This window comes from Cetorhinus maximus, chromosome 10 (assembly GCF_964194155.1).
Source record: "Cetorhinus maximus chromosome 10, sCetMax3.hap1.1, whole genome shotgun sequence".
Lineage (NCBI taxonomy): Eukaryota > Metazoa > Chordata > Chondrichthyes > Lamniformes > Cetorhinidae > Cetorhinus > Cetorhinus maximus.
In genome coordinates, this window is record NC_135888.1 from 1,467,375 (window position 1) to 1,480,687 (window position 13,313).

At 43.3% G+C, this 13,313-nt stretch overlaps 1 protein-coding gene across 1 annotated transcript in view; it reads right to left on the reverse strand.

Moving 5' to 3' along the window:
- Positions 1 to 1,112: 1,112 nt before the first annotated feature.
- The window catches only part of LOC144685386 (putative G-protein coupled receptor 34), a 30,919-nt gene continuing 18,718 nt past the window's right edge, over positions 1,113 to 13,313 (reverse strand). The window contains exon 2 of the mRNA XM_078549794.1: positions 1,113 to 4,578. Within this exon, the coding sequence (XP_078405920.1) occupies positions 3,552 to 4,574 (1,023 nt within the window). The 5' untranslated portion in view covers positions 4,575 to 4,578 and the 3' untranslated portion in view covers positions 1,113 to 3,551. The remainder of the gene's footprint in view (positions 4,579 to 13,313) is intronic.

The window sequence follows — 13,313 nt, forward strand, 5'->3', positions numbered from 1 at the left end:
AAAATGTTGGAAGTACTCAGCAGGCCAGGCAGCACCTGCAGAGAAGGAAACGGTTACAGGGCTGGATATTCATTCTGCAGTGGAGTTCAGGGGAGGGTGCGTCGGTAATTTTGCTTTACTGCCTGGAGTGCCGGCATGTAGGCATGTTTAAGGAGGTGGCTGCTGAGGGTTGACAGTTACCAACCTGCCAGCAGCGGGTAGCCGATTGGGTCAATTAAGGTGCCAATTGTGTCAATTTTCCAGACAGCCCCCACCTGATGTGGCTGGAGGCCGTCAATGGCATGGTGACCGCCTCCTGGTGGAAGACCAGGGGAGTCACAGGTGCATACTGCAAAGCAGCCCTGGGTGGATCTGCTGCACTGTGAGGGCCACAGTCACAGCTACCACCCCAGGCCATCCTGGGTAGAAGTTCCTGGTCTGCAATGAGAGCTTGGCTGCTGTGGCCACAGTATATTTTGAAATATTTCTGAGTCTTTCTCCTGAGAGCGCCTCCAACTTGAGGCCCCTAACAGTCCCCGACCTACAGCACCAGCATCCAGCTCTCCTGGTAGGACTGAGAACTGCCCAGAGCCTTGGCCGCTCCCATTGGCAATGCTGGTAGTGAAGCCGGCCCATTCTCTTTAATTGGATAGGGCTTTGGGAGGCAGCCTGGAAATTAGCTGCCTCTTCGAAAATCTCCGTCAAGTTCCCACCAAGTCTGGGATCTCGACCTGGAATTCAGCCTGGCTTCGGGATCAGGACCCAGGAACTAAAATTTAGCCCGATGTTTCCCATCGATGACATTTCTTTGGAAGCAGTTTACATTCTGACGAAAGGTCATCGACCTGAAACATTAATTCTGCTTTTCTCTCGGATGTTTTCAGACCTGTAGAGATTTCCAGCGCTTTCTGTTTTTATTTCTGAATGCCAGCATCTGCAAAATTTTGTTTCATTATTAACGACTATTTGAAAGTCTGGTTTTCGCGTCCAATTTTGGTCCCAATTGCTAATTAGCACAATTTGAGCTTGTTTCAAGGTGTTAAAACAGAAACCCGCAGGTTCAGCACTCAAGTACTGATTAGAACCAATCTTCATGAAGCAATAAGTGTGGGTTTCACGCACCCACAGGCAGGATGGCTCAGCGACTGAGGAAGAGGGTGCACAGATTCTCAAACACTGTACTCGGTGTCCTGGTGGAGGAGGCCCAGAGGGGGATGGATGTTCTGTGTACACAGGGTGGAAGAAGTACACTTTGGCCTCCTGTCACTCTCTCCTGTAGTAGCTGGTACTGCTCTCCCTGACCTCTTGCCATCCTCCCATTCCTCCTGCAGATCAAGGAGGACCCCTGGAAAGCTGTCCAGGATCAAGCTGGAGGCTCCTGGCAAACTCCTAGAAGGTGGAGTAAAACAGCACTTCCTCTTTTTAGCTGAAGTTCTCTCAAAACTTTCAGAATGTTGACAGAGTGTTGGTGAATCCTTGACAAATTGTCATAGAAAGTCCCCTGATGTGTTTCAAAAGTCTTCTTCCAACCCTCCAACAGCAAGTGAACAGTAAAAGGTGGTATACCTGCTAGTAGCTCTCAAAAGCCATTGCAATGACTTATTTACCCCTTTTTAGCTGGTCACTGTTAGGAGAGGGTTTTAGGTCAAACCTGTCCACCAGAATGTCATACAGCCTATTTAACAAGCAATTTAAGTGACAATCAACCTCTTAATAGTCCTCTAGCAGGCCATTTCTAACAAATAACTTTACCAAGACAGTGCCTTGCTTTAAATGCAAAACCAGCATTTCAACATCAGGCCCCATTTTGGGCACTTCAGAGGCTTTTAGCATCTAAAGGAGCCATTGAAAATTACCCCCTTAATCTCTTATAGATTTGAGTGTGTTTTAACATTAGCCTACAAGGTAATTATTTTATCTTTCAGTGAAGATACAAGCAAACATAATATCAGAATAGTAAATAGGCACATCTAATGATGGTTAATTGTGGCCTTCCAGCCAGTGGTCATGGAGAGATCCTGGATAAATGATTGAGCTGGTTGAGGAAAATCAGCTTACTGTTTCACTCTAAATAGGGTCACAGGCAGTTTCTGGGTGAGAAATTTGGGTGGCACAGCTTCCAGTTTCTTCATTGATTTTATGGAAAAACACTTAGAGTCAGTGCTGCATGCTCCAGGGGAACTGCTGCAAGTCTGTGCTATTGGTGTTACAAAAACATATTTCTCCCCCTCTGTGTTCTGTTTTTCTGTTTGTTCATGCTGAAGTAAATCCTTAAGGTTGGAAACCTTTAAAGTCATTGTTTAATGTCATCAACTAATAAAACCTTGGATCTTTCCAGACTGACGGATAGGTAGAAACTCACTTCTTCCTGATTCTGACCTGCGTCTAAAAGAATTTGGCCAGGTCTAAGTTAATGCAGAGATGCATGCATACTGCATGAGTGACACTGTCACACATGCTGCCTGATGTACTGGATTAACCTGCACAATGCCCACATGTCAATGCATCCTGAAACCCAACCCTTATGCCAAATTCTGAAAGGGAAGCAACTTCTGAGAAGCTTTTCAAGCACTTGGTCAGAATCGATATAAAGGATGACACTCCAAAGATGAATTCTTGGATTGCAGGAATGTTTTAAAAATGAATCCTTTTAGGAAATTTGACTAATTGCAGGCCTGGAAGGCTTGAATGGTTTGGGTTCTGGAGAGACAAACTGACAAAGGTAATGATGCCGGATTGATGACTTCATCTTTCTATCTCAAATAAATATGGGCCCCCACCGTTTTTAACTACACAGTTGTTCTTGTCCATTGGTAATACTGAGCCCTCCAAGCACTATTGCCTCCCAGCAATCTGGAAGTAATGAACTCTTTACTTCCGAAACACTTGGGTAAAGCTTTGTCATTTCTCTGGGTCGGATATAACTATGTTATCACCATTTTTCTTGTGTGCAAGCATATTACAGCTAAGCAACATTCAACACAGTTCAGTGAAAACTGGTGAAAGGACCAGCCTGTTCCATCTTAATAGTTTTCAAGATATTATGAATACTGCAGAACGTACAAGAGAAGTTTAATCCCTCAGCGATATTCTAACTCCGCCTCATTTTTGTCTTGGTGGTTTTCTTTAATTTTCCAAACTAATTTTCTTTCCCCCCTCAGTTTACTCCTGTTTTAGGGGTATAATTCCTCACTGACTTTGGAAGGGCTGCTGGTCTTTCCTGGGAGAGTCTGGTTACTGAAAAGTTTTTGTCCATACACCAAGCACCAGCTGAGTATTTTTCAGGGAGGCAATTTTGACCATCAGGTAGTCTCAGAGTTTGTTCATTTCTCAGTTTTTGCCTAAGTAAAAATCATTTATCTGAGGAGGTTTGGTTGATGACACAGTGACATTATTAACTGTCCCAGTGACTAGATCATTAAGGACACATTTGGAGTTTGGTGAAGTGCTTTCCAATAATGATTCTTTACTACTTTTAAAGATAATAAGTTCATCGGGACATTAATACAAAGGCCTGAGAGCCTTGCCACCAAAGAACTAAAGGTTTTATTTGCTCTCCTGTGGGCCTATACTTAAGAGGTAATCTCAGATGTCAACTTCCTCTTTGATATGGTCCTTCTCTTTGACCTGTTCTCCACAAAGGATTTTGAGAGTAGGAAATACAGAATAGGATTCAGACAGCTGCTCAGTGAAACAAACCATAGTGTTATCAGTTTCACGGGATGAGTTTCCAGGAGGTGATGGCAGTTGTCACTTTTCAGTCTGTGCAGCCCAGTGACGATCTGATAAATGTGATACGGCAAATGGCAGACGATGAATCCGGTCATGGCCGCGATGATGATCATCTGTGCTCGAATGTGGATCACTCGATTCTGTTGACTTATTCTTTTCCTTCTCACTATGCACAGGTGCAGTGCTATCGATGCATAAGAAAAGGCAAACATGACTAAAATAATCAAGAACATTACAGCAACTGCAACAAAAGCATTGGCAGACACTGCTTTACCATATTGCAACTGTATGCTATAACACACGGAGTCCACATTATTGAAGTTGACTTCTCTGATGAAGTAGTTTATATTCAGTGACAGCAGGGGGATTGCTGTTGTTAGCCATGTGATGGCACAGGCAAGTCGTGCAAAACTCGTATCATAGAACTTATTCAGCTGCCTGTTGTTGGGCTTCACAATCATGGCATATCGACTGATGCTGATAAAAGCAAGGAAAATGGTGCTGCAGCTCACAGTGTAGTAAAAACTGAAGTTAATGATGATCATCACAATGGTGCATGTAGGCGAACTCTCTGTCCAGGTGTCTCCCACGAGAAGCAATGCTGCTCTGAAGGGGAGTGCCAGGCAACTGATCAGGTCAGCCATGGCAAGGTTCATCAGGTAAATGAGAATGCCATGCTTTCTGTTATGCTGCAAAAGCATCCATAGAGCCATGAAGTTGGCTGGCACCCCGACAAAAATAATGACAGAGTACAAGATCGGAAGGACCACCCTCTCCAACCGGCTGGCTGTCAGGTTGCATTCCTGGGAAATGTTGGTTAAGTTCACTAGCGTATTCATGAGTTTGTTGATTTCTGTCGCCATTCAGCTAAAAGAAAATGAATAATTGTTACACATTTGAATAGAAATTGTGCATATTGCACAATATTACAACATAAATTCAATTCTTTTTCACTTCTTCTGCCTTTATATTACAGTTAGTGTACAGCGCTACATACACATCACAAGGGTGGCATTTGGCACCCCAGGGGGTGGTCGGCCCTGCCCTTTTGCAAGTTGCCCCAGGCCAGGTAAGGCTCCCATGCCCAGCATTACAAACCATGGCCAATAGTGGAACCAGTGAATTTTTGGTGGTGATGGCTGAAAAGCTGGAACCTTGAGGGACAACAGCTGCTGGCAGACGGAGGAGGATCCTTCAGCAAGAGGACTTGTGATTCTTCTAAGCACACATGAGGAAGGCAAAGGGAAACCACCTCATGTAATCTTTCCCTGGTCATATTGCTCACCGAAATTGAAAATAGAAGGCTCCTACGAGCAACGAAAGTGGAAAGTGCAAAGTCATGAGGCGTGGAGAAATAAACAGAGGATCTACCCTTACGCAGATCACTGCTACATGAAATCTCCAAAAGCTTTATTCAGCACATATAAGTGCAGACTATTATAATACAAGATTTGGCTAAATGTATCCTTTTATTGTCATTTCTTAAGATACAATCAGGTGGAAATTTCAAGTTGAAAGCACTGTATTATTGAAAAGCTGTTTGCAGTTGAATCTGATCAAAGCCGTTGTTATAAGAAGAATTGGAGCATGGTAATGAAGGACCCGATTTACTAAATTACATTTCTCTGAAATTATAGGTTTTAAGCTCCACGTCCCATAACTTTCTTAGTAGGTCCTTCACTACAGAAAAAAATGGGCATTCCCCCATTTTACATTGAGCAATGTTTTTCGATGCTGCTGAGGTGTGAAATAAATAAAAACTGATTATTTTAGATACTACCTTGCTCAAGGCAAGACACCATTTACATGTGTTAGAACAATGAAATCTGGGTAAATCTGATGAAAATGCTACAAAATGGTGACACAAACCTTGCACAGACACAACTCGCTTTCCTTCACTTTAAGTGGAAGCAATAACAGGTTTGACAGAAAGAGGAGAAAGAACAAGGATGAAAGAAATCATTGAGCGTAAAGGGAAGCAAGGGGTGCGCTATTATTACAAGGGGAAAAGGAAAAGGTAGCTTGATGTTGTAAGAAGCTCAGCTCTATGGGGCACATGATTTTTGGAGGAAGACACAAGATGAGGATATTTCTTCACTGTGTCAGTCTCTTAGTCACGCAGCACACAAACATTGTTTTACAACACAGTCTTACCACACAGGCTGTGGGAGAATTTGAAGTAAGTCCAAGTGGTGATGTGTCTGCAGGCCAGAGGAAGCTAGCTGGATGTATGTCACAAGAGCCACAGCTGATGGTTTTTGTAGTGTAAAGGATTAATGTTAATTTTTTTTAAATAGACAGCCTACATCATCAGTGATGTAAGATCACAAGGTAACCGAGTATGCTGAGAGATCGTTCTTTGTGAAGCCTTGTGCAAAGCCTCATCCTGTACATAGTTAGTAGAATCTTCAATAAATGGTAAAGTTTACCAACAACCTTGCTTCCAGCAGTCTCAGTCAATCATGACAAGGTCAACCTCTCATCTAAGACCCACAATAATGATAACACATAGTGACAGTGGAAAAGATTTGGAAAAAACACCAAGTAAAGAGCCCAGCAACTGGAAAAAGCAGCAAGAGAAACAACTGTGGTACGGGGGCAATGTGGGAAAAGAAGAACTTGAAGAAAGGCTAAAGTGAAGAAAAGAAAAGAAAAGTGGAGGAAATCTTACCCTTACCAGAGTACTTCAGCCATGTGGAAAGCCTGGATCAAGCCGAGAAGTGGCAGAACTGGCGTTGTAGGTTTACCAGATATAGAACCGCTTTGAGACTAGTAGAGAAGGCTAGCAAGGAACAGGTCAGTACCTTTCTCTATGCCACAGGCAGTGATGCAGATGACATAATGGTCAGGCAGGGCATAAATGAAGAGACGGAGACATACAAAGAGGTTATAAAAGCCTTTGATATATATTTCAGCCTTATAAAGAACACCATCATAAAAAGGGCCAAGTTCAATAGAAATGCCCAAAGACAGGGAAAGAGTATAGATTCCTTCAATAACAATTTATATTGACTAGCTAAGAACATTGAGCCCTGAAAGTCAAATTAGTTCAGGATCGCATTGTTCCCATTCAGTTTTGTGTCATCAGCAAATTTGGAAATATTACAATTGGTCCCCACATCCAAACCATTTATATAGATTGTAAACAGCTGTGGACTCAGCCTGCCACCCTGAGGATGATCATTTATTCCTACTCTCTGCTTTCTGTCTGTTAACCAATTCTCAATCCATATTAGTATATTTCCCCCAATCGCAAAGCGCTCTAATTTTATTTACTAATCTCCTGTGTGGGAGCTTATCAAAAGCCTTCTGAAAATCTAAATACAGCACATTCACTGGTTCTCCTTTATCAATGCTACAAATAACATCCTCAAAAAACTCCAAGTTTGTCAAACATTGATTTTCCTTCCACAAATCCATGTTGACTCTGCCCAATTTTACCATTATTTTCTAAATGTCCAGTTATCACATCCTTTATAATAGATATATAACATTTTCCCTGCTCCTGACATCAAACTACCAGGTCCGTAGTTCTCCATTCTCCCTCTTCCTCCGTTCTTAAATAGTGGGGTTACATTTGCTACTTTCCGGTCTGCAGGAACCTTTCCAGAATCTATAGAATTTTGAAAGATAACCACAAATGCATCCACTATCTCTAGCCACTTACCTTCAACACGCTGGGATGAAGCTCATCTGGTTCAGGGATTTTTCAACCTTCAATCCAGTTAACGTTTCAACTACTACCTCTTTACTCATACTAATTGTCCTTTCTCATTACACAACACTAAACCCAAAACAGCCCGATCTCTAGTTGGCTCCCCAACATACTGCTCCAGAAACACAACTCATACACACTCCAGCAATTCCTCCTCCAGAGCATTAGTGCTGATTTGGTTAACCCAGTCTACATGTAAATTGAAGTCGCTCATTATTACTGTATTACCCATGTTACATGCATCTCTAAATTCCTGATTTATACCGTGCAAGAGTTTCTACAGTGTGAAGATGGATGTAACTTTTTTAATACTTCTGGGAATATGGTAGTGTTCTGTAAAGAAGGCTGTGTATGTGTGTGTCCATTAATTAAACTGGGGGAAGGTTGGTAAAAATAGCTTGTCTATGGGAACAGAGAGAAGAAAGTTAAAGGTGCTAGATGCATTCATTTGTAATGAGAGGTCCTGGTGGAGTGGATTTACAACTAAAGAGGTTAGGTTTTAAAATTTGCATTAGGTGATAGGTAGGGATTTGACTTTTCAACTGTTAAATTTCAAAGGGTAGTTTAGAAGTGGCAAGGGACTTTTACGACTTGCAAGGGTTTAGAAGTAAACAAGGGAAGGTTATTCAATTTTATTTGACCCGAAAGTAGAAGCAATAGGAAAACATGAAAGATTTTTTTATATTTTGGAAAAGTTGAGTTCAAAGAGGTGTTTGAAAACATTGGAATCCAGGGTGAAGGGGAAAAAGAAGATATTTAAAGAAAGATGTTTTGTTGAGTTGTGTTGGCTGTGTGAGGAAGATGTCCTGAGACCACCCCTGTGCTGAGAAGAGACGTGGAATCTGAAGCAGCCATTCAGTTTCAAGCCAGAGAAGCCTTTGATTTCAGGAGGCAGTCTGGTTCTGAACCTTTCTTTCTGGAGGTTTCCACAGCAGAGTGGAAGAGGGTGAGAAGTCGTGTGGTATTATTTAGGAAAGTGATAGCAGTTTTGCCTCGGCTAATATTGCTGGATTTTTATGGTCAAAATCTATAAGGGGGCTGTTGCCAAAGAGTTAATATTGTGTGCTTAAGTTTTATTCTTCTTGTTAATAAACCTTTTAATTCTAAAATCCTAAAAGTGTTACTGAGATTATATGTTTCTGGGATTAGTAGTTTTCACTTGTTTTCTAAATATAAAAATAAAGTTATGATCAGTAAGACAAGTTTCCCTCTGCAATTTGGCTTGCTCAGCAAATACCATCGGCTGCAGTCGTGACAACAGGTATTTAAAAAGGGAAAGACTAAGCAAAGTGAGTGTTGGTCTGCTAGAGAGTGACAGTGGGGAGTTAATAGTAGATAATGAGGAAATGGTGGATGAAATGACCAAATATTTTGCTTCTGTCTTCACTATAGAGGATACAAAAAACATTCCAGTAATAGCTGTAAATCAGGAGGTGGGAGATGGGAACTTGGTGAAATTACAATCACTAGGGAAGTGGTACTGAGCAAACTAATGGAGCTGTGGGCTGACAAATCCCCGGGTCCTGATGGACTTCATCCTGGGGTCTTAAAAGAGGCGACTAATGAGATAGTAGATGCGTTGGTGTTAATTCTCCAAAATTCCCGATTCTGGAAAGCTTCCATCAGACTGAAAATTAGCAAATATAACCCCTTTATTCAAGAAGGGAGGGAGGCAGAAAACAGGAAACTATAGGCCAGGTAGCTTGGCATCTGTCATGGGGAAGGTGTTAGAATCGGTCATCAAGGAGGTTATAGCTGGACACTTAGAGAAACTCAAGGTAATCGGGGAGAGACAGCATGGTTTTGTGAAAGGGAAATCATGTTTAACCAATTTATTGGAGTTCTCTGAAGGAGTCATCTGTGTGGTGGATAAAGGGAGCCTGTAGACATGGGGAGAATTTTCTCCCCATCGGTGGGGTTGGGCAGGCGCGGGCACGCAGCCGATAGCCACCCACGATCGGCTGCGCACCGCCATTTTGCGTGGGTGGGCCAATTAAGGCCCGCATAGCGTGACGCGCACCTGGAAGCGCTGAGCGTTCCCTATGTGGGCGGGGGGAGTAGGCTGAGTCGGGGCCTGTGGTATTTCGCGCACGCGCGCAACAGAGCCTGGAAATCACCCTGAGGAACAGAGCTGCCTCGGAGATTACTTTGATTTTTAAAAATTTAAATGAAAAAAAAATTTTTCAAGTCATGTCCCCTCATGTGACAGTATCACATGAGCTGGGACATGTCTATGGCCAGGATTTTCCCCCCTTTGGGGGCATAGTTGATGGGCGGGTGCACACAGGCGCACTTCCGATTGGCGCCCCCAATCGGGGGCATGGCGCCATTTTACGTGCCAATTAAGGCCCGCCCAGCGTGACGGCCACACGGAAGTGCTGAGCGCTCCCTGTGCGGGCGGTGGGGTTGGGGGCGGGATTCCTAAAATTGAAAGAGCACACTCATCTCCCTGAGGCTAAGTGCAGCCTCAGGGAGATCGGCTCTAAATGTAAAAAAGCTAAAAATAGAAAAATAAAATTTCCCTAACATGTCCCTTCATGTGACACATGTCCCCTCACATGAGTTGGGACATGTCCATAATTTTTACAAAAACTTTAATAAAATTTTTAAAAACCTACACGAAACCTCATCCCGCCCGTGGATGAGGTTTGATGCTTTTTCTAATTCCCGCCGGGGCTCCTGGCCTGCCCGCTGACCTTAAGGTTGGACGAGCAGGTCAGCTAATTATTTTAATTGGTATTTAAGTGGCCTTAATAGGCTTTTGACAGTTTGGCGGGGGCGCAGCCGGCTATCGGTGCGCACCTACCGAACCTAAGATCCGAATGAGGCAGAGTGACGTCAGGACGCACGCCTGACATCACCGTGCATCATTTCACACGTTGGCGAGCGGGTCCCGCCCCCCACTCGCCAACTAGAATATTCTGGACATGCTGTACTTGGATTTCCAGGAGGCATTTCATAAGATGCCACATTAAAGCTTATTGTGGAAAATAAAAGCTCACGGTGTAAGGCGTAACAGATCAGCGTGGATAGAAGATTAGATAGCTGGCAGGAAACAGAGTATGCATGAATTGGTCTTTGTCTGACTGGAAGGATGTGACGAGTGGAGTCCCGCAGAGGCCGGTGCCAGGGCCTGGACTTTTTATGGTTTATATCAGTGACTTAGATGAGGGGAGTGAAGGCGTGGGTGCTACATTTGCAAACGGACACAAAGATAGGTGGGAAAGCATGTTGTGTAGAGGACATAAGGAGGTTACAGATGGATTTAGATGGGTTGAGTGAGTGGGCAAAGACCTGGCAGATGGAGTATAATGTGGGAAAATGTGAAGTTGTTCACTTTGCCAGGAAGAATAAAAAAAGCAGAGTATTACTTAAATGGAGAACATGCACCCCTTACTGACAGAAGCCTTGTGCTAAGCCTCGTACTATACATAGTCAGCGAAATCTTGAATAAAAGATAAAGTTTACCAACAGCCAAGCCTCCAACAGTCTCTATCAATCCTGATAAAGGGTGACCTCAAGACCCACAACGATGATAACAGAGTTTTAGCTCACTGTGATGCCGGAGTGTAATGTCTAGTATAAGTTAGTCTGCACAGCATCCAATATACATAAAGTATCTCGAGGTATCTTCAAGTGCCTTCCTGAACGGGGTGTCTTATTCCTGACATGTTCCTTCAAATTTTTCTGGATCCTTCAACTGGTATTGTAATTCTGTCATTAGGCGCAGTAACTCTCCAGGTTGATTGACATCCTAGTTCCCAGCAGGATTCACTATGACAGTAAAATCACCATCACTGCTGGGAAGCAGGGGTAGGAAGGAGTGTTTGTTTCCATCCTTAAATTATGCTCCATGAATGGCTGTTCAAGGCTCGGCAACATACGATTATAAATAGTTAATTGATAAATTAGAAATATTAACAGAAAGCAATGGAATTGACAAGTAAGAGTAGTTATGCTAAACTTGTACTGAACCTTGATTCAACCACACTTGGGGCAGAATTTTCCCCTCGGCGGGCGGGCAGCTGACCCACTCAAGCATGAAATGACGCGTGATGACATCAGAAGAGCGTCCCGACGTCAGCGCGCAGTCACGTGATAGTTCAGTCGGCAGGGCACGTGCGAGAATCGGCAGCACGCCCGCCGACAATTAAAGGGCCTGTTAAGGCCATTAAAGTATTAATTAACTTGCATTTTTCACTGCCTGACCAGCCTTACGGTGGGCGGGGCAGGCGAAAAGGCCAAGCGGCCTTTGCACTTTTTAAGGAAACCTCATCCACGGGCGGGATGCGGTTTCCAACAGCAGGCAAAAATAAAATAAACATTTTTACATCTCATTCATAACATGTCCCTGCTCACATGAGGGGACATGTTTTTTTTTAAACATTCAAAAGTTCTTTATTTTTGTTTTTCAGAACTCTTCAGAACTGCCTCAGGGAGATTTGCCAGCTCGCACCCACATGCATGTGCCAAGTTCCCCACTGCAGCTAGTGTTTCACGCTGGGCGGGCCTTAACTGGCACCAGTGTGAAATCATGGTCCGGCCCTGATCGCAGGTCACGACCAACCCCGCCCGACCCCGCCAAGCCCACCCGACAAAGGCCAAACTCTGGCCAGAGTGGACAGTTCTGTTTGCCATATTATAGAAATGATATTGATGCGCTAGAGTGGATTGCAAAAAATGATTTACAAGGATGATACCAGAAATGTAAGGTTATACCTATCAAGATTATACTCATCAAGAACAGATTATAACTGTTCAGAGGATCTCTTTAGCCTAGAGAAGAGAAGGCTGAGGGTTGACCCATTGGAGGTCTTTAAAATTATGGAAGATTTTGACTGGTCAGACACAGAGGGAGTATTTCCACTTGTGGGGAAGATAAATAAAACTAGAGGCCATCAACTTAAGAGCATCACCAAGGAAAATAGGAAATTCAGAAGAAGCTTCAGAAAGGAATAGAAGGTTGTGCAGATAGAGTTGGATGAGGAAGGATGGGAGGAGGCTCGAATGGAGCATTAATGCTAGCTTGACTTGTCGGGCAGAATGTCCTGTTTCTGTGTTGTATTCTATGAGAAACTTTGCAATCGATCTAACCTCTAACGTGGCACTGCTCACAGAGTCAAAGCGACCCGATTTTAATCCTGTACAAGTGGGTGTGTTTTGAATGAGTCAGTCTTCCCCAAAGGATATGCTGAAGTCTGATGTGTCACTTGAAGTGTGATAGAAAGTAAAGGTGACACTGACAGAAAGTACAAACTATATCTAGGACGTTTTACATGTTCTAAATGGGACTTGCTAATGAATATGTGGCAAGAGAGTTAATGGCCTAACTAACCACGGGGAACTCTTTTTTTTTAAAGCAAAAACCATTAAAAAATTAATTCTGCTATTGGAAAAGCTAAGTATTCCAGCAATTGTGACTGATAAAAGAATATCTTAAGCCACATTGTGACACATTTGTCTTTTAAAAGTTAAGTTTAGTATTTTACAGTCTACTGCAGAACAATTCATAAAAGACAGAAAACTTAAATACAGCACTGACCAATTAGTATCAATTCATGGGGCAGAATGTCCCCTCCATCGGGAGGGGTTTGTAGGGGGGGGGGGGGGTGGGCGGGAGCGGGTGGGACAGTGTCACATGAGCTGGGACATGTCAAGGAACATTAGCGGAAAACTTTATTTCATTTATAAAAGCTTCATCCCGCCCATGGATGAAGTTTCATGAAAAATGTGAAGGCCGCCCGGGCATTTCGCCTGCCCCCCCCCAACCTTAAAGTAATTTTAATTAGTTTTTAACAGGCCTTAATAGGCCTTTAACAGTTTGGCGGGCGCGCAAACTGAAAATCTTAAATAACGCGCGGTGACGTTGGGACGCCCGCCCGATGTC